Source organism: Coffea eugenioides, chromosome 9 (genome assembly GCF_003713205.1).
Source record: "Coffea eugenioides isolate CCC68of chromosome 9, Ceug_1.0, whole genome shotgun sequence".
Classification (NCBI taxonomy): domain Eukaryota; kingdom Viridiplantae; phylum Streptophyta; class Magnoliopsida; order Gentianales; family Rubiaceae; genus Coffea; species Coffea eugenioides.
In genome coordinates, this window is record NC_040043.1 from 13,894,576 (window position 1) to 13,915,634 (window position 21,059).

The following is a 21,059-nucleotide window of genomic DNA, read 5'->3' on the forward strand; positions in this document are numbered from 1 at the left end:
ATTTAATTAGTTGGCTGTCCTTTGGAGTGTTTATAGGACTTTTAGTGTAGTGATTTTGTTGGGAAGAATATATGCCACTAAAAAGTTAGTTGAAAAATAGCATATAAATTTTTCCCCCTTAGAAGTAGATGTTTTGAGAACAGCTCATCTATATTCAGCAATAAGTTTTTTGGTTTTCTAAATTTAAGCATTTTTGAGAATTTAGAGGAGCTCAGATAATTCACACATATGTCACCATAATACATGCAAGATGGAAATTCTGAGATGCATAAAGATAGATATTATCATCAGATATTGTAAATTTGTAATGATTCTTTTATAATATATATGTTATGTCTTAAACAAAGTCTTTTTATACTAGTAGGTTGAGACAAATCTGGGTCTGTTTGGATAAGCTGTTTTTTTTAAATCTATTTTAAAAAATAAAATTTTATTTAAAATATCATCTACAATAATATATTAAAATATTTATACATTTAAAAAAATAAAAATGAAAGTATATTAAATAACTAATGATGACTGGCGGAGGCTGTCAATAATGGGGGGCAAGTGGTAAGAGAGAGGAAAGGTAATTTTTTTGGAAAATAAAGGATATTTTTCTGATTATCTTTTTGTTTATCTTTTTGTTCACTTGTGGAAAAAAAAGGACACATCTACATTGTGGATTTAACTACTTTCATTTTACACTTTTCTTTTTGTGGGGCATCAACTGATGACATCATCATGGTCATGAATTTTTTCACTAAATTGTTTTCTCTTTTTTTTTTCCGTTTTCCTCGTTTCTTTACCTGATTGGGACTTTTTGGTACGCCAACTAGGTGGAATTTCGAAAAACAAAAAATTCCTTGTCAATAATTGACGAACCTCTCCCAGTCAAAAAGAAGCAAAATATGAATTGTTTGAGACCCCACCTTTTAAAACAAGAACAATGATGTCTTATACTCGTTTTTCTTGTCATCTCCAAATTTATTATATTCACTCGTTTTTCTTGGATCTGATTTTCAAAAGTTCAATAATTCAAATTGTGTCACACCACTATCACATCAGTGGTGTGACACAATTTGAGCGATTAAATTTTTGAAGAACAGATCTGCTCAAATTTTGGCCACTATATCTAGGCGTGCAATATATAATTCATGAGAGTTGTAACGGTTAAAAAAAAATAAAAAAGAACATATCATAATTTTAGCCCACAAGCTATATTGTCACCCCTCGCATTAAATTATCTGATTTTTTCTTGCCATCTCCTAATTTATTATCGTTTTTCTTGCCATCTCCTAATTTATTATATTCACTCGTTTTTCTTGGATCTGATTTTCAAAAATTCAATAATTCAAATTGTGTCACATCAGTGGTGTGGCACAATTTGAGCGATTAAATCTTTGAAGAACCAATCTACTCAAGTTTTGGCCACTGTATCTAGCTGTGCAATATATAATTCATGAGAGTTGTAACGGTTAAAAAAATAAAAAAGAACATATCATAATTTTAGCCCACAAGCTATATTGTCACCCCTCGCATTAAATTATCTGATTTTCTTGCCATCTCCTAATTTATTATCGTTTTTCTTGCCATCTCCTAATTTATTATCGTTTTTCTTGCCATCTCCTAATTTATTATATTCACTCGTCTTTCTTGGATCTGATTTTCAAAAATTCAATAGTTCAAATTATGCCGCATCACTATCACATCAGTGGTGTGGCACAATTTGAGCGATTGAATCTTTGAAGAACCAATCTACTCAAGTTTTGGCCACTGTATCTAGGCGTGCAATATATAATTCATGAGAGTTATAACGGTTAAAAAAAATAAAAAAGAACATATCATAATTTTAGCCCACAAGCTATATTGTCACCCCTCGCATTAAATTATCTGATTTTTCTTGCCATCTCCTAATTTATTATATTCACTCGTTTTTCTTGGATCTGATTTTCAAAAATTCAATAGTTTAAATTGTGTCACATCACTATCACATCAGTGGTGTGGCACAATTTGAGCGATTGAATCTTTAAAGAACCAATCTACTCAAGTTTTGGCCACTGTATCTAGCTGTGCAGTATATAATTCATGAGAGTTGTAACGGTTAAAAAAAATAAAAAAGAACATATCATAATTTTAGCCCACAAGCTATATTGTCACCCCTCGCATTAAATAATCTGATTTTTCTTGCTATCTCCTAATTTATTATCGTTTTTCTTGCCATCTCCTAATTTATTATATTCACTCGTTTTTCTTGGATCTGATTTTCAAAAATTCAATAGTTCAAATTGTGTCGCATCACTATCACATCAGTGGTGTGGCACAATTTGAGCAATTGAATCTTTGAAGAACCAATCTACTCAAGTTTTGGCCACCGTATCTAGGCGTGCAATATATAATTCATGAGAGTTGTAACGGTTAAAAAAAATAAAAAAAGAACATATCATAATTTTAGCCCACAAGCTATATTGTCACCCCTCGCATTAAATTATCAAAATACTTGACATCATTATTAAGTAGAGGTGTCAAAATGGGTGACTTGGGCGGGTTTGGGTTGGGTAAAATGGGTAATGGGTATAAGTGAGTCAACCCATTTATACCCATTTAATTAGATGGGTATAAATGGGTAAGTCAAAAAATGAATTGGGTAACCCAATTACCCATTTATAACCCATTTATTTTAATTTTTTGTAAATTCATTTAAATTCATTTTTGCAAACTAAGTTATCAATTTATACCGCTCTTTGTACCCATCATTAGTTTTAAATATTTACTTATAATGTTCAATAAGCCTAATTACCAAATTTTTTTCATTTATACTCTATTTCACAAAATTACATATTATTTAATAATTGAATAATAAGAATATAAAAATTTGAACTAAGTACTATAAAAGTTAATATAAAAATTTAATCCAAAAATTTTTAACCCCTAACATTTTTTCCATATATAAATTTAAAATTTCATTTTAGAAAGATAAGAAAAGAGACTCAAATTTATCATAAATTGGTAATGCCGAAAAATGAGCAAGTTAACAAACTAAGAGAAAACAAAATAATAAAATAAAACCAAAAAATAATAATAATAATGAAACAAAAGTAGTTAACATCATGACAAAATGAAAATTTTGAAAAAAAAATGGATGGGGGAAAAGAAGAGATTTAGGGGAAGAGAATTTTAAATGGGTTAATTGGGTTTGATGGATGGGTATTATTGGGTAACCCATTTATACCCATATACAAAAATTTAAGATACCCATACCCATCTATTCATGGGCGGGTATGGGTAAATTTAGTTAAGTGGGTTGATTTGCCACCTCTATTATTAAGGAGTGTCCATTGAGAATTTAAACAAACCAAAGAAGAAAATTATGGGAAAAAAGGGAGAATATATATATGTTTTTCTCCAAGGAACATGACGCGATAGATTATTTTTACATGAACTTTTTCTAAAAAGAATACTTGAGGGTGATACATGATCAATTCTCAAATAAACAAAATTCAACAAGAACCTTAACATTGAGCACACTCAAGAGATGTTGGTCAGATAAACAAGTCAAAGAGTTAATGTTCAAAATACAACAGAAGCTGATAATAAACTATTATAGTAAGGCTTATAATTTTTATCAAGTATTTTATAATATAGAATTGCATAATATAGGAATACCTTGCCACGTCTCCATCCAATTACAAAAGCTAACAATTGCTTTTTTTCTTTTTAGCCTGATGTTACTTTCGTTCATTACTCATAAGAGGGTGGCATTTTCAATTAACACTTAAAGAAGAAATTTGTATCCTCTTTTCCTTATCCTTTTATTCAATTTCTTTTCATCCACTAATTAAATTTCATAAAATCTTCTTTAATAAATTGAATTCAAAGTTTCCGGCAATTAATATCCAAATTCTATTGGCTGCCTTTCCAAGTATTCATATTTTGACCTTAGATTTTAGATTAAAAATTTAAATTTGCATTTACCTCAGTTGTTGGTGGAAGTGGAAGTGGAAGCGGTCAAACGTTGAATTAGCTTAAACGAGTTGTGCAAGTATTTGAAGAAATTTTAAACGTGAGCAGACAATGACCGAAGGCAGTTTTTGTAGGGACGGATTGGCGAAGCGGCAGGAAGCAGCCACCGTCCCCCCTCAAGTTTTAGAAAACTTGATTTTGTTCCCACTAAGAATTAAAAAACTTTCAAAAAAAATTTTCGTAGAAATTACCGTGTTTGGATTGTAGTTTTTGTGATATTTTTTAAAAGTTTTCATGAGAATATTCATTTGCATATTTTTAATCACTTTTTTTTATTTCACATATATCATATTTTCAAAAAAAATATTATAATGTATTTTTCTACAGAAACTCCTAAAAAGGATCATCCAAACGAGAACCTTTCCTCATGGAAACATTTTAGAATGTTTTATGTTATATACTTAAATTTGGATATATTAAAATTCACTCATTCAACATTATTTTTTGGTTCCTTCTATAGATATTTGGTCGCGTTCAAGAACCAAAAAATGAAGATGGAATTCAATTTGCTATTTTTTTTTATTTTTCTAGTGTTAATACTGCTTTTCATATGGAAATAATATAAGCCAACATACAGAAAGTTACGTGGGATTTAAGCTACAAACAAAAGTAATATAAAATTTCACATTAGCTCGGGTTCAATTAGAAGTAAAAATACTGAAAATGGTATATAATTTGGAACCAATTTCACACTTTCTTTTCTGACAAAATAATACAAGCCTAACTGATCACGACGTTGATATTTATTGAGTTGAAGGGACTTTTGCTTTGACCCAACTCTCCTCATCTTCCTATTTGTAGGTCACAACTTACTTCGACATTTTTTATTTTTCATAGAATCTTCGGAGCTTTCCTAGCTCCCCCTCCCCTCCAAACACACACAGATATATATAAATATATATATATATATATAAACAGTTATTAAACCCAGTCCAACTCGATAGTTTTTCTAATTAATCTTGTGAATCGGCCACTTAATTGGACTGAGTTGGTAATTAGACTGGATATGAAACAAACCTCTAAACTAGACAAATATCTGTCGGTTCAATAAGTAAAATCTCGGTCCATTCAACCACTAATTCAATAATTATTTTATTTTTCATAACTAAATGTATTAGTATTTGTTTATTAGTATAGAATTTTATTTTTTTTTTGTCAGCAAAAATACATTTGTATAACCTACTCTATTCTAATCTAGGGGGAGGGGAACCTTAAGGAGGCTGTGGTAGGGGGCTAGTGGGTATACAGATCCAACTAGACCAAAAAAGTATTATGACACAACCCTTAGATTTTTTTTGCTGCAGATGAAGGTGTCCAAGGAGGGACTTAAGCCCCTCCCTGATGGCCACTGAGCCATTGGCCCAGTGGTTTATTAGTATAGAATTATAGTCTATAGGTACCCTTTATTGCACTGAGATCCCGCTGAGGCCGGGTTTATTTACTACGCGGCAGACAACCCAAATCACAATTGATACCTCCCAGGGACAGCTTTCCCACGCGCTTCCGTTTTGTCCAACTCCCAAGGACAGGTTTCCCACGCGCTTATTTACTCCGTTTTGTCCAATTCCTGCGCCAATTAGGATTTGTACTACAGTTCCCATTTGTATAACCCAAAAGCAAAATAATCATTAGACTGCTTAGTGACCTTTCCAAAAAGGAAGGCGCTTTAAATTCTGCCGTTCTTGATCACTCTGTTTTCCAGGAGTCCTTCCTTGAATTTCTGTAGAAAACATGCATGTTATCGAAATAAAACAAAGAAACCAAGAAAGATTTGGGGATTTCAACCTTGAAATCCCATCTTTGTAGATTCGTTTGTTGTCAATCTTGACGGGTTTTTGTCGAGAAATACAACTGGGTTGAATTCGTTGGCTGGTAATTCTGAAAATTAGCGCACAAATTGAATGCTTTTGAGGTGTTTGTGAAAAGGGCTGAGAGAATTCTTCTCAATCCCGATTCCAATCATGCCTTTTCCGTGGAAGAAGGTGAAGAATACCAAGATTTCGCAATTGGTAACTGATCATCTTGACTCGCAGAGGCGTCTCGGCGGACCACCGCTGGTGGTGGAAACCGGTTTCCCAACTTCCCTGGTTGATATAGTTGTCAGGAATCGTCAGAGATTTAAGAAGTCGTCCAAGATGAGAAAGAACGAAACAAATTCTTCGATATTGACATCCCCTCCGCCGTCGCCTTTGTCTTCTCCACCTCCGGAGCTTTCTTCTTCGTCATCGTCTTCATCTTCGCCTTTGCCTTCGACCCTTTTGAGTACTACGGTGGAGGACACTGGTGGAGAATCCGTCAATGAGCTTAAAAAGGAGGATGAGAATTTCAAAGGGGTTTTACTGGCGGTTTTGAGGATGTCTTTTGTGGTGGTTTTGGCGTTGGGGACTAAGAAATTCGCTTTGGGGCTAACTATGTCGGCATTCTTCTTGTTCTTTGTAGAGTATGTGGGGATTCATGTTTATAGATTGTTTATTCCCTGTTCTGAGGCGAAGAAGAGGCTGAGATTGATGGTTTTAAAATTTCTCAGAATTGGGAAGGAAAAGGGAGAGAATAAAGGGTTTAAGGTGTCTCTGGACCAAGAGGGGCAACAGGAGACATATAAGTCAGGTGGTTCTGATTTCCAGGATCAGAGATCGATTGATCCAGTTGGCAAAGTTGAGATTATTCAGCCGATGAGATTCTTGGAGCCCTTTCTTGAAGATATACAATCTCAGGAACAGAAATCTGATGAATTCAGTTGTGATGGAAAGTTGGATCTTCAAGGATCAGACTCGGAGGTGGTGGTTTTGGAGAATAAAGAGGAGCGCAGCTGTGAAGTTAAGAAAAGAAAATCACGCAGAGCCAAGATGAAAACCAAGATGAAGCACATCTTTTCAAGAAAATCAAGAAGGGCGAAGAAAGAAGAAGGAAAATTGGAAGGTGAAATAAGTCCAATTGGAGAGGAAAATGCGATGGCATCTGAAGAACAAGACAGCGAATATGGGAATGGAGGAGAGCTAAAATCTAGCAGCGATATATCATCCATTTCAATTGGAAGCTGTGAAGGGGAAGAGGCATTGAATATCATCTCCAGTTCCGGTGTACTGCTGGAGGAGGGGGATGTCGATGGAGTTGTTAGCAGGGAAGGGGAGGAAATCTTGAACAAGGGGAATTCTGGGTATTTGATGCTCTGTTTAATTGTTCTCATTGGACTTTTTGGAGGCAAGATATCTGCATTGATGTTCATCTTGTCCTGGTGCTTTCTGAAGAAATCTGGTGGAAAGTTAGTTAGATGCTTAACTTGGCCTGTGATCAGGTTTTTTAACCCAAATGCTTAGTTGGAACATTCGGTGTTCTTGACTGTTAGTGTTGGCGTTTTCATAAATTTTGGCTCATCTTTCATTTGCTCCTAATGGAGTCTTCTTGTGAAGCTCTGTTTTTGTTCTATGAGGTTACGTTTGACAGAATCTTCAACCTTTGGTTGGTCCTGAACCTGAAGTGTTGTACATTGAACTGTAAATCTGCAACAATCAAACATAGTATATGATACTCATTTCTTGAATTACAATGACAAGTCTGCTTTGAGTGATGCTATAAAAGTCGATTTTTCTTGTAATTGCCCGAACGTTTAAGGGTTCTTATTGATCAGGCTAATGCCCTACATCTTGTGTCTTATCTTTGATGACCTGCACAGAATTGGGTTGGGTAAGATGGCATTTTGTAGGTCCAGAATTTAGTGTGGCGGCTTTCTGCTCTCCACCTGCATTCTAGTGTTTCTGCATAAAAGAATAAAGAATTACAAGCATCTGAAGATGAGATGCTGCAGGGATGTTTCCTCAGTGTTATTATATGTTTTTATCCGAGATCAAGGTTCATTGGTGTATTATAAGGTTGAAAGGCTTCTCCATTACACTCGTAACTCATTGGTGGATTCTCTTCTTTGTCAAAAAATATTACTCTTTTCTTCCTTGAGTTGCCATCCTTGTCTGATATGTCGTGTTGTTTCAATTATATCATTGTTCTGCCAAGAACGCTAAAGGATATGTGTATCTGATACTTACAGCTAGGATTAAAGAAAAAAAAAAAAAAAAGAGAGAAATAGTTTGTTTGTGTTGAATTTTGTTCCGAAGATTGTGCGCAATTCAGTGGGCTCTGGAGTTTCTTTATCGTAGTTGGTAGGACATTTCAGATGGCTGATTCCAGGGTAGTGGCCTTTATTGACTTCCTAGCCCGGTAAATGACAAGATAATTTTACTATTTTAGAGACCTCCTTTGAGGTTTTTGATAGTTTCAAAGTTCACCCTTGAGGTTTTAAAATATTAATGACCGCCTTTGAAACTAATTTTCTTGTAATAAATTAATCAATTAGAAAAAATAACAATAAAAAAATAATTTCAAGAGTGAGAAGAATATTTAATTCTACAAGTATTCCTCAATGTATGGTAGCGTTACAGACATTTATATGGTAGCGTTGCAGACAAACTTACAGATGTTGTACCTACTGGTTACCTAGTTTTACATTTTTTTTCCTTTTCATTTTTGGTGCTAAAATTCCTTTGCTTTTCCTGGCTTAAACAAGAAAAATGCCATGCTTGGAGATTGAGACTGGTTATGGTTATCTGCCATTCGTTGAAAATAATCACAAATTCGTAGACTACAATGAATCTTGAAAAATGAATATAAGCCATTAAATATGGTTCTACAATTAAGTTTCGTCACAAACCACTGGTGAAACAATTCTGCCTCACACAACTATCGATGCCCAATTTAGTCATGGCAGAATCTTCTTCTTTTTCTAGAAAATCTTTGAATTCCTTCTAATTGGTCATTGGTTACAAAACAAAACAGAATAACTTAGTTTGAAATTAGATACAAAGATTGGTTCGATGTACAATTATAAGTCTCAATTTATGGTTTGAAGGAAATTGAGGCAAATGTTGTTAGGTAAAAAGGTAGGAATTGCGTGATTGGAGTAAGGTGCATGAAGAAGTTATAGAAGAATTGAAAACTTTGAAGATAGTGTGGCGGTGAGAGAAGGGGAGGAGAGGGAAGTACAAGGATGGAAGGAAAGGGAGAAAGAGTGACTGAAAAATATAATTGGAGAGTATCAAGAAGAGCAAAAGGTTAACCAAGTTAATCAACGGCTTTTAGGCTATTGGCCACCACTAAGTTCTTAAGGTTTGGTGGAATGGGAAGTCAAGGGTTTAAACCTTACTTTCCACTTATTGCTACATTATGTAGCTCCGTTTGGATTAGCTGTTTTTGGGGATATTTTTAAAAAACTTTGCTGTAGCAGAGTTTTTAGAGTATATTTTGAAATATTTTTAGAAAATATTTTGAAATATTTTTTATTGACACTTTATTATGAGATATTTGGTAAAATTTTAAAAAATTTTAAACTAATTTTTAGATTATCTTTTAGAGTACTTTGTTGTAACTTTTATTGTATTTGAAAAACTAGTTTTTGAAAAACACTCCAAAAACAGGAGATCCAAAGTTTCTCTCTGAAAGAATCTACAGTGACGATGACAAAAAATAAAAAGTGAAAAGTTGAAAGAGTCTAGAGACGAAAAGTAGGAAACCGTGTGAATTGGGAAAGGAAGAGAGGATAAAAAGGGAGATAAGTATCACCGGATGAGAAAGTAGCCCATCCCCTTAAAAATTGATGTGTGGCTAATAATGGTCCGTCATTTTCCTTATGGGCTGATTTGGATATCTTTTGAAAACAAGACAGAGTAATTTTACCATCATATTTACATAGGCCTCCATCTACATTGCTATTAATGGCTTTCTTTTTATTTTTATGTTTAGGAAAAACTTTCATATCCTTTTTATTTCTTTTTGCAGAATCTATACATATTTCAAAGAAACTATAACATCGTAAGATAAAGGTATAACAATTAGTGTTTCAAATATGAATTTTGATATGTTAATTATATTTCATGACTTAATTGTGTCATAATCACTTCAGAGTATCATCTACTAAAAATTTAAAACCTGTATTTATTTTTCTTTTGGCAAATTTGGAAGGTTTCGTTTGGTGCTATAATGATGGATAGTTTTAGCTTTGGTCGAAAAAGGTGAAGAATAATTATGGATTGGATATTGAAGTTAAGCAAGAATTGCAAAGATACTATTAGATTATGGGGTGGACAAGTACGTTTCCTATATGAAACTGTTAAATATTTATATACGCATGTTTATAAATGCCCAAGAGGCCTTGGTCCAATTGTTAAGGTAGAGACTTTAGGGTTTAGAATTCTTGGGTTCAAAAAAATAATCTAATTTAATATTTCAAATATTCATGTTATTCTTGACTTCTTAATTTCTAATGAATTAAAAATTATACATTAGGTAGTTTTTATAGAAAGTTTCAATAAATTACAATAGATTTTGCTTTGTATCTTGATTTCAAGAAATTCAATCAAGTGCGTCCTATGTTAAAACACAAGAATGAAGCAATGAAGCAATTCTGAATATTTTCAAATATATATATATGCAAGGGTCCTGAAAAGAGTCACAGCTACAATTGTTGAAAACAATGTTGAAAATTAAATGTCAAAGAAAAATATGCCTACATCTTTCAAGCGTAATTACAAATTTAGATAAGAATTAATATTTATATAGTTGTACAAAACTTTCATGCACTCTTAGTTTGAATTGCATTCATTGTAAGGATTTTAGATCATTTTTTATTAACTATTATATCTTTATTTTAAATTTTAATTATTTTTTAAATTTATAATTCTCGTGTGTAGCACGGGTTATAAAACCAGTTACGAAGTAAATCAAAGTACAATAGACTCAAGAGTTCAAGAAGCAAAGCATCCCAGATTGAAGTTTGGGGATCGAAATGAAAACTCGCGTAAAGTTTCACGGTGCAAATTAAAACTTGCCTGTACATGTCTACAGAGAAAATTTCAATATCATTTGCCTAAATATGAATTTAAAGTGCATTAGACGATCTTAAAATTTCTGTAAAGCCTAATTCTCTTCAAAAGTTGAGGGTAATTTGACACTTCAAGAGTTGAGAGCAATTTGAGGTGTTGTAAGGAGTTTCAGCCTCTAGCATGAAGGGAAATTAATTTCGCTGATAGACATCTCCCTTCTATATGCCCTTGTATGTATGGTTCTCCTTATATCCCGTTAGCACAAATTATGTATGGCATCCTCAGTTTTATTGTAGGCATACTAACTCAGTAAAAGGATTTTGCATCACTAGTTCAAATTTTCCCCTTTTCCACTCCGCCCCTTACCTCGGAGGCTAAATATACCAAGAACTTCATATCCCCAATTTGGTTTATTTTCACTCGAGCGAAAAGAAAGAGGGTTTCAATTCTTAATTGCTTCAAGAGAATCTAGCATTGTCCTGGGTAAGTTATCCTCATGTATACATTTATTTACAGGAAAATGTTTCATGTTCTTGAGATGATCGTTCAATATTCTTTCTGTTTCCATTTTTCAAGATATGAAACTTTTCACTCTAAATTTCATATGTATTCAAAATTCTTCCTCAAGTAATCAGCCCCAGAAAGGATTAATCCGATTCAAATTCATAAAGTTTATTTTCCTAAAATTCCTTGCATGTTATAAATCATTTGATTTTGCATGAACTGTTTTTTGGTTAATTATCATTGTATGAGACATTCTATGCGATCCTCGAGGAGCAAATTCCAATCAAACTTATAGTTTTCCAACATTAACTGGGGGGAGAAAAAGAAGAACAAATGTGTGGATTTTCGATGTTTTAGTTGTCTCCCTTCCTGCATGAAATGGTGACATTTTTATCGCATTATGTAATACAAAACTTACCTATTCAAAAGCCAGTGAATGATGTGAAAAATTCATGCATCGTCTTATGTACACAGAAACAGATTCAATGACAAAAAATGATATCATACCATGAATTGTTCTCTCTTTTCTTTTTAATCCCTTTAACTTGCTGTTAGATTATACAAACGAAGAATTATGAATTCAACTTCAGATTGTATGATAATATTTACGTCAAATTAGTGGCCTTATTGCACCTCAATGTTCTCACCAGCAAAAGAAAAATAAATGAATAAATAACAGAGAAAAGTATTGCTTAATGAGTCCTTTTTCTTTTGTGCTTGATTATGTATTATGCTCGTTTCTTCCCCTGCCTTAATGTGGTCCATAATGATGCAAAGCGTCATATGGGAATTTTCTTTCATTTTTCTCTTGGCTAAGAGTTTTATTTGTTACTAACTTCGTTTTTAAAGGTGCCAAGATGGTCGCACAAGGCTTCACTGTGGATTTGAACAAGCCACTTGTTTTCCAGGTTAGATTTCGTACGACTTCAGTTTCTAACCATTAAGCTTTGTAGTTGATAATGCATATAATATTACCTGATTTTTTAATAACCAAGTCCAGCTTCTGTGTTTATTTGTTTATCATCCTGCTTCAGTTGTCTCAACTTCAGGTGTTTCTAATTCACAGGTCGGCCATCTTGGAGAAGATTATGAGGAATGGGTACACCAGCCTATTGTTTGCAAAGAAAGCCCCCGATTTTTCGAAAATGATCTTCTAGAGGTATTACTCATCATCTGGCCTATCAATATTTGTGGATTTTAATACGTTTTCGCATTCTTGAAGCATTAGAAGTGTGATACTATGGTGTTTAAACTCAGAAGTTCCACGTTCAAGTATCACTGATTGAATATTGAGTACACAATAATATTCATCTATTGTAAGTCTTTTACTTGCAAAATTATGAAGATCATGAACATGCAACTCAAAATTGTGCTCTCCAATGATTCATTTTCAAGTCATCAACCAGGTCAAGGTTGATTTTATGAAAAGTAATATTTCACAGGCTTATTAAACATGAAAGTTGGAAATGAATTCTAATCACTTCTGCTCCTTGAATTGAATTTGGAACAGTTTTTAACACTTAACACCTGGTGGGTGATTCCTCTTGTGTGGCTTCCTGTTGTATGCTGGTTCGTCAAGTCATCTGTGAATATGGGCATTTCTTCAAATCAGTTAGCTGCAACGATCGCTGCAGGCATCTTTATATGGACATTGCTGGAGTACACTCTGCATCGCTTTCTTTTCCACATTAAAACCAAAACATACTGGTAAGTTATCACTGATTCCTCTTAAAGTTTCTTGCAGGGACACTCTAAGTTAGAATTTCTCAACTCATTTTAAGTATGGATCCTCCGTTACACTTTTAGTGTTACATAATGCTGTAGAGTGATACGTGTCCTCTCATTTAATATTCTCTAACGGTAAGTATAACTTAAATCCATGACGTACTATAAAGTATAACACCAAAAGTGTAACAAAAGTACTAATAGTCTTATTTTGGCTGTTAAAGTATCCAAAGATGCTGGGAATGAAAAATTGTTGTGACACAGGGGAAATACAATTCACTACCTTCTTCATGGATGCCATCACAAGCACCCAATGGATGGATATCGACTTGTTTTTCCTCCTGCTGCAACTGCAATCTTGCTTGTGCCAGTAAGTACCATTTTCGTTTGTAGACTGTAAAGACTGGTTTCAAACGTGGCATCTGAGCTTTCAACATTAAGAATTTAACAATACAATATGGTCATTTTAGTTTTAAGCAGATCATGACAATCCTTAGAATTAGATAAATTTCAAATTGAATTCCGGCCTTGAATTTATCAGACAAAAGATCAAAACATAATCTGGTAATGGAAATGTATTTGGCTTATGTCTCACTGGTAGTTTAATATCATTGGTAAATTAGCTTCTGCCTCCATGATTTAGATTCAAAATCTCTATACCTTAAACGTCTTTTTTTGGTAGAAATACTTTAACCGCCTTTGCTTTGGGGTTAACTTTTATGCTAAAAACAAACATTCAACAACTAATAAATTAAAGCCAAATTTTATTTGGCTATTTTCTTTAGCAAAATTTTGTTGTACCTATGAAAATTTTCTGAGGTTTTCCTAACTCATTTACCGTTCTTTTGGTTCTATGTAAATTCAGTTCTGGAACCTGATTAAGCTCCTAACACCAACACTGTATGCCCCGGCTCTACTTGGAGGTGGCTTGTTGGGATATGTTATGTATGATTGCACTCATTACTACCTGCACCATGGAAAGCCATTGCAAGGAGTCTCTAGTAAAATGAAGGTAGATAATTACTCAGAGAAAATTCTCTTTTTCTTTTTTTTTTTCAACTGTAAATTACTCAAACAAGCCTAAAGATCATAAAATTTCTAAGTTTTTCTTTTTTTTTTGCGTGATCACAGAGATACCACATGAACCATCATTTCAGAATTCAGGACAAGGGATTTGGAATCACTTCAACCTTTTGGGATAGGGTTTTTGGAACACTTCCACCCAAATCAGGCAAAAAGCTTAGGTGAAATGATGTAATAATTCTGGAGGAAATAGTTGATATATACATGCATGTATGTATTCTCAGGTGCTGGAGTTTCTTGAATGGATCCTAGACCTAGCTTTGACATGGAATGCATGCCTAGGCTATTATGTTGGAGCAAATACTAGGCTTCTTGTAGTGGTATATTCTACTTATTTTGTCTGATTTTAACCTTTGCGTAAATAATAGTAGAACTATAGTATTAAAGAGAGAATTTAGAGTGTACAACAAATCTCAAGAAAGTTTGTTCATCCCAATTTTACTTCTAGAAATAGTTTAAGGTTGTCTAGGGGTACTTTATAAAATCCTCTAACTGTAGAACCATCAAATTACATGTCTTGCAATGTGACCACAGGAATCTGCTCCATCAACAACCAGCAAAACATCTTGGACGATGTACTGTTTTGCATATAAATTTATCCATTTTTCACCAATTTGGGAAGCATAATTTTTTCGAACCATTGCAGCTGTTAAAACCTTTTTTTTTTTTTTGTCTATTTGTATTTTTCTCTTCTTTCATAGACAATTTGGAGATAGTTCTAGGGTCTATTGACATTGAATTGAGATCAAACAGTGCTACATTGTTAAATACACCATTAATCCCTAAAACTTTTTGCTAGCGCCAATTTGGTTCCAAGCTTTTTGGCTGGTGCAATATATCAAATGTTGTTTGTTGAGGGGCAATTTTGCAATGAAAATGTCGTCAGGTCCATTTGGAAAATAAAAAAAACAAGAGAAAGTAAGGAAAATGACACCAAAATAGTTGAGAGAACAAAAATTCAGGTCATTTATCTTCGTCGTCTCCTATCTTGTTCTTTTTCTTTTTATTTTTTTTTAAATAACTCCTAGTTTTTTTTTTTCGTGAAATGACATAAGATTTTATTTATGACTAAAGAAGGATACACTTTTTGAGCAAGGGCTCATATTGAGCTATACAAAAGTGCACTAAAATATTGAGGACCTAAGAATTCCTCATCAAGAACTATGTTTTGAGCTTGTTTCCTCAACATATTACTTAGCCTATTCTATTCAAAGCCTGGACGGTCAAATGAGCATTTCCTAAACAATGGGCTAAAGGCTTTGATGTCTTCCATGTGTGCAGAAATTCTAATGTCACTTGAGGATGCCTTTTTGATTAAGCTTAGGACTTGGGTGCATGATGTATGAACTTTGATAAACTCCAACCCTTGTTCCTTCGCCTTACTTAAGGCCAGTTTAATTAATGGCCTACAGGTGGTCTAGGACCTTCAAGCCAGTACTTCTTTCCCTCAATTTCCATGCTGCTTGCAACTGGTTCAGGTTGTTTGCAGCAGATATCCATATCCCCATGTTTTGCCCTTTCTTGTGTTGTCCTACTTCCACACCTATTTTCAGCATATTTTCTTCTTGTACAAACCTTTGATCTTGTTCTACAGCTGCCTCTGTTTCTGAAATGCTTACCTGTGCCAGTTTATGTTGAGTTTGGTAGTATTCCTCCCAATCATTTACTGCTTTTCGGATTACTTCCATTGGGTGCCTCTCTTTGTCTTTAAACTCCCTGTCATTTCTAACCTTCCAAATCTGCCACAGTATGTCAACTGTCAGAGCTATATGTTCCATGCCATCTTTTCTGTTCCTAGCTCCCATCAGCTTGTTCCACCAAATCCTGAAATTTCCTGTGTGCTCAGATAGACCACCCCATTGAAGGGGGGCCATCTTCCAAATATTTCCTACCTTTCTACATTGAAAGAAGAGATGTTCCAATGTCTCAGCATCCTTCCCACAGTTTTGGCAAATCAGTTCACCTTTTCTAGTCATTTTGAATACAGTTTCTCTAACTGATAAGACATGATTTAGACATTTCCAGATGAACAATTTCTGTTTCTGCTTGATTTTCATTTTCCATAGCTGTTTCCGAGCTCTTTTTTTCTCTCTTGCAAAACTTGTCTCACCCTCACTGTTGGCTTTTTTTTCCTCCTATCTCTCATCTTTGGTCATTGTTTCATATGCTAATCTAACAGTATACCCTGTGATACTGTGGCTCCAAAAGTAGCTGTCTGGTCTTCTTGCTAGACTGATGGGGATTTTAAGGATTTTTCTAGACTTATTTGGGCTAAACGTCCTGAAAGTTAGCTGTTCTGCTCCATCTGAAATATGAGATCAATTCATGTTAAGCTTGCATCCTTGAGACTTAGGAGAACTTAACTTCCCTTCTTGCAATCCTATATCCATGTATCTTTCCAGATTCTTGTACTTCTTCCATTTCCAATTTTCTTTCTAGCTCCCATGTTTACCTCTTCTCTAGCTCCCATTAAGTTTTCCCATATCCAAGATGAATTCCTCTTTACTTTACACCTCAGAGGTGATTCTTTTGGATAGTACTCTGCTTTCAAAACTTTACTGACTAGAAGATTTGGACAAGTTAGGAGTCTCCATACTTGTTTTCCTAGCAATGCTTTATTAAATCTTTTGAGATCCCTAAATCCTATCCCACCATCATCCTTCACAGTTGTTAATTTTTTTCCCAAGCACCAATGAATTTTCCAATTCGATTTTCTTCTCCCCACCAGAATTTTGCCATCATTACATTTATCTCTTTGCAAAGTTTCACGGGAAGTTTGAAACATGACATTGCATATGTAGGTATTGCTCGCCATAGTGATTGCGTTTAGGAGAATCTCTTTCCCTGCTAGTTGGAATGTGCTTTTTTGTGCGTTGTGTGAGAATACCTCTAGTTACAATGCATTCCACTTGGAATGTGCTTTTGCTTTTTATTTATTTATTTATTTAGTTTGGTATCTAGGGAATGCATCTAGTTTCAAGATAGCTTATGAGCAATTATCCACTACTCCATCTCTAAAAATAAATCCTAGCTAGAATTAGATCGAAAACCATATAAAAAGGGATAAGCTAGAATAAATCCAAAGGGTTTTGTGCATCAATTATTTTCCCTAATGAAAAGCAGTAAACAAATAAACAAGAATGCAAAGTGAACCTACACTATAAATAAATAAATAAAAGTGAATCCATACCAAGATGTTGCCACTCTCCTTGGTCGGACCAATTAATAATATTAGTTGATGTACCCAATTCAATCAAGTGCATGGCAAGATGTTCACAAGCTGGAACTCTTGCCTTGGATTCCATTAGAGTGTATTTTTTTTTGTAATCCGGAATGTATTCCGGCTCGAATACTTAGGATCCGAGCCGGCAAACCAAGTCGGAGGAGTGCGCCACGACCCCGCGCATCAGAGTGTATCTTGGTGAAGACAGGTAGGGAGTGCCTTCAAAATTGTACGTAATTTCATGTCGACCGCAGCCACTCCAATATAATCATGAACCATCTTCTGTATCAAGCATGTGGATCAATAATTAGAAATATTTAGTTCTATTTGCTTCATGAAGAAAGTCAGCCATGTAGATCTTGATTTATAAATATCTATAAATACCTGAGCTTGGCCATCTGGCCCAAAAAATAACCGAAAGTCTTTTATTTTATTTTATTTTATGCTGCTCTCTTTTGTTTTTTATTTTTATATGGCCAAACTAACCTATGGTTCAAATTTGGAGACCTTAAAAATTCTTATTGGCTCTTAGGATGGGTATACTTCACTTCACACAATTGAAAACTTTCGTAGATGTAATGTAATATTACATCTCTACAATCAGCTATCCTAAATCCTAAATTCGAACAAACTATTAATACTCATTTCACCCTGGAAATGGCCTCGAAATAGAATCTACTGCGATAGGAGAGATCTAACTTGTAACGTACGAATTCACTTGTATCCTTGAAAATGTTAAACTTTGCCAATGGAGCTTTTTAGGAAAAATATAAGAATGCCTCCTTAAGTATACTTATTCACTAGTTTTGCCCTCCAAATGTTAACTTTTGAGTCCCTATGAGAATTATTCAATAGGAATCAAAGTGTAAAAGTTTGCTCGTTATTGTTACAATGTTACTTATTTAAGACTTGTTTTTAAATCTATTAACTTCTTAATAGAATGAAACATGTTTTAGTTCCAAACCAAACATGTAAGGTGAATGATGAAAAACTATAGCTCCGTTTGGATTTCTCATTTTTTAAAAAACAAAATTTTCATATACAATATTATAGTAACATACAAACAAAAATAACTCTAAAAATACCACATCCTTATAATATATCAAAAACAACTCCAAATATATATAAAAAAATAAATTGAAATAAAATTTACATCATTTTCTTCTTTCATCTATCACCATCATCCATCATTATCACCCTTATCCACCACCGCCACCATCCCCTCTTTTTAAAAAAATTTTAGAAAGAGGGAGGAGAAAGGAGGGGATGGTGGGTTAAAAAATACTACAAAAATTTTTAAATTTTAAAAATACTCCAAAATGTATTCCAAAAACACCTCTAAAAATATCACGAAAAACACTTATAGTAAAAAGTTTTTCATATATATTATTACAGTAAAATATTTCAAAAATACCTTCAGAAACAGTTAATTCAAACGGAGCTTATTATAATTATAGGAGGTTTTATGATTCGCGGCATGTGTGTTTTCTTAGCACCCCTTGTGATCATTGAAGATAGCACACTATTATTTCTACCAACCCAATCCTTTTTTTTTGTGGCATTGATATTTGATCTCAAGTACCAACTTCACTCACATGGCTGCTAGGAAAACACACGTGGTATGCACTACACTGCGTTGGTACTATTTACTTGAATTGCATTACAATTTCACTAATGCACTATCAATTTGTTGGAACCACTGAGTTTTGGCTTGGCTACCAAAAAGGGACTAATGATGCGTTTAATAAAATTAAAATTTGAAATTTGAATCCATTAAATTATTAAATTGTTAAATATTAAATTGAATACATTTGAGTACATATCACATTCAGTGATAAGTGAATAGTTTATCACTTTATCTTGGAAGCAAGTTTTGCCTAGAAAATTCAATGCCACTTAATTAATTCAGATGTTTAATTTTTACTTATCAAACAGTCTGAATATGTTAATATTTGAATCTATTAAATTTAAGTACTAAACTGAGTTATCAAACAAGGCTTAAGTCCCTCTTTGGACTGTAGATCAGGGATTTGAACCCCACCTGCGGTGGAAAAAGTTCAAAAGAGGTGTCAAAATACCTCTTTGATCTAGTCAGGTCTGTATACCTGTTAGCCCCAATGGGATAGATTAAGTTATATGAATGTTATCGTTGTCAGAAAAAAAAAACTATCAATTTGTTGGATAGTTCCTTAAAACTATTTTTATTTTTTATTTTTTGTTGGTTACCAAAATAGTTCCTTAAGTCGTTAAAGTTTCTATGCATAACCATGTTCAGTTGAGGGTGGGCTTCTTTTCAACTTTGAAAAGTTTTTAAAGTTGGCTTGCAAAGCTTTAAAATTTCTAATTTTGTCTTACATTTTCCGCCTCTAAAATTTTAAAATGTTCTTTTTTCCTTTGCATTGCCCTCATAAATTTGTAAAGTAATTAAATTTTCTCCCCACTTTAAGGATGAACACATTCAAAATGTAAATCAATAATTAGTCCAAAAAAAAAGAAGAATCCTAAAATTATGGGTACTTAAAAATAAATGAATTATCTTTGTTTGAATTCATTTTTCAAGAACTATAATTGTCTAGTGTATAGAAATGTTAATCAAATCATTGCTTCAATATTACTATTGTCTGTAAAAAAAAATTTTATAATTTTAAAATTATCAAAACATCTCTCTTGTGCTGGTTATTTATGCTAACCTATACTAACTTTTATCTATTGGATTAATCTTATATATACTGATAGTATATACACTATCACCGTTAGATACATGACAACTAAAATAAATTTAAATTTGAAATTCAAATTTTGAATATGTGTCATGCATCCAACCATGATAATGTATATATTGTCAGTGTATGTAAAATTAAATTCTAATCTATTATGTAAATAAAATATGACTTCCGTGATATAGTATTGTATACTGAAGCAGTTTTCCGCCCCAAACCTTGGGGTTTTAGCTCCCTCGCTACCTCAAATTATAGTATCTTAAATGTTTCATTTGCAACTCCTTATGTGAAAAAAATATATCAACGTGGAGTCCATAGTTTTAACCTTGACATTTGATTCTTTATGTTCATCAAATTTCATTTCAAATCTGCTCTGAATATCATCAATGATATGTATCGTAGCTAATAGAAGTTCAGCACATAAGACCAATGAAATATGGTAAGAATGAAAAATCGGAATTTGAGGCTATTATTGAAATTTTGATGCATCTAACATGTCATGATAAACCAACATATTACAAAATAAGATATAGCAAAACTGAAAAAGAACTGAAGAAAGCCCTGACAGTTGAAGGAAGGTTGCTTAACTTATCCTGTACATTATTCTATTCATGTGGATGGCTCCATCTTTTGAAATTTTAAGAGAATCATGGTAGTATTAAAGAATCAAGTTCTCTTTGTTCAAGTCAATTTTTGACTTGTGTCAATCTTCTAATAACCTTTGTCCAATTTAGAAATTCGATTAGCAACGCAGATTTGGTCTCAACTAATTTTTTTTTGTACCTTCTAGATGTAGGTATCAATTCAACTTTTACTCTTTCTGTTAACAGGATATCTTCTGCTCGTAGAATCATTCAGTAGACATTTTTAAGACCATTTTGAACATAAGGTCAATCATAGACTGAGAACAAGACTAGTTCATTTAAACTTAAG

General features: G+C 33.4%; 2 protein-coding genes across 2 annotated transcripts; both read left to right on the forward strand.

The window, feature by feature from the left end:
• Positions 1-5,627: 5,627 nt before the first annotated feature.
• Positions 5,628-7,543, forward strand: LOC113782707. Its single transcript, XM_027328611.1, has one exon. The coding sequence runs from the start codon at positions 5,964-5,966 to the stop codon at positions 7,317-7,319; it is 1,356 nt and encodes a 451-aa protein (XP_027184412.1). The 5' UTR covers positions 5,628-5,963; the 3' UTR covers positions 7,320-7,543.
• Positions 7,544-12,232: 4,689 nt separating this feature from the next.
• LOC113781905 (dihydroceramide fatty acyl 2-hydroxylase FAH1-like) lies at positions 12,233-14,348 on the forward strand. The gene is made up of 6 exons (XM_027327767.1): positions 12,233-12,283; positions 12,442-12,534; positions 12,886-13,082; positions 13,365-13,470; positions 13,966-14,112; positions 14,232-14,348. Exons 1-6 carry the CDS (start codon positions 12,233-12,235, stop codon positions 14,346-14,348), a joined length of 711 nt encoding a protein of 236 aa, XP_027183568.1.
• Positions 14,349-21,059: the final 6,711 nt, after the last annotated feature.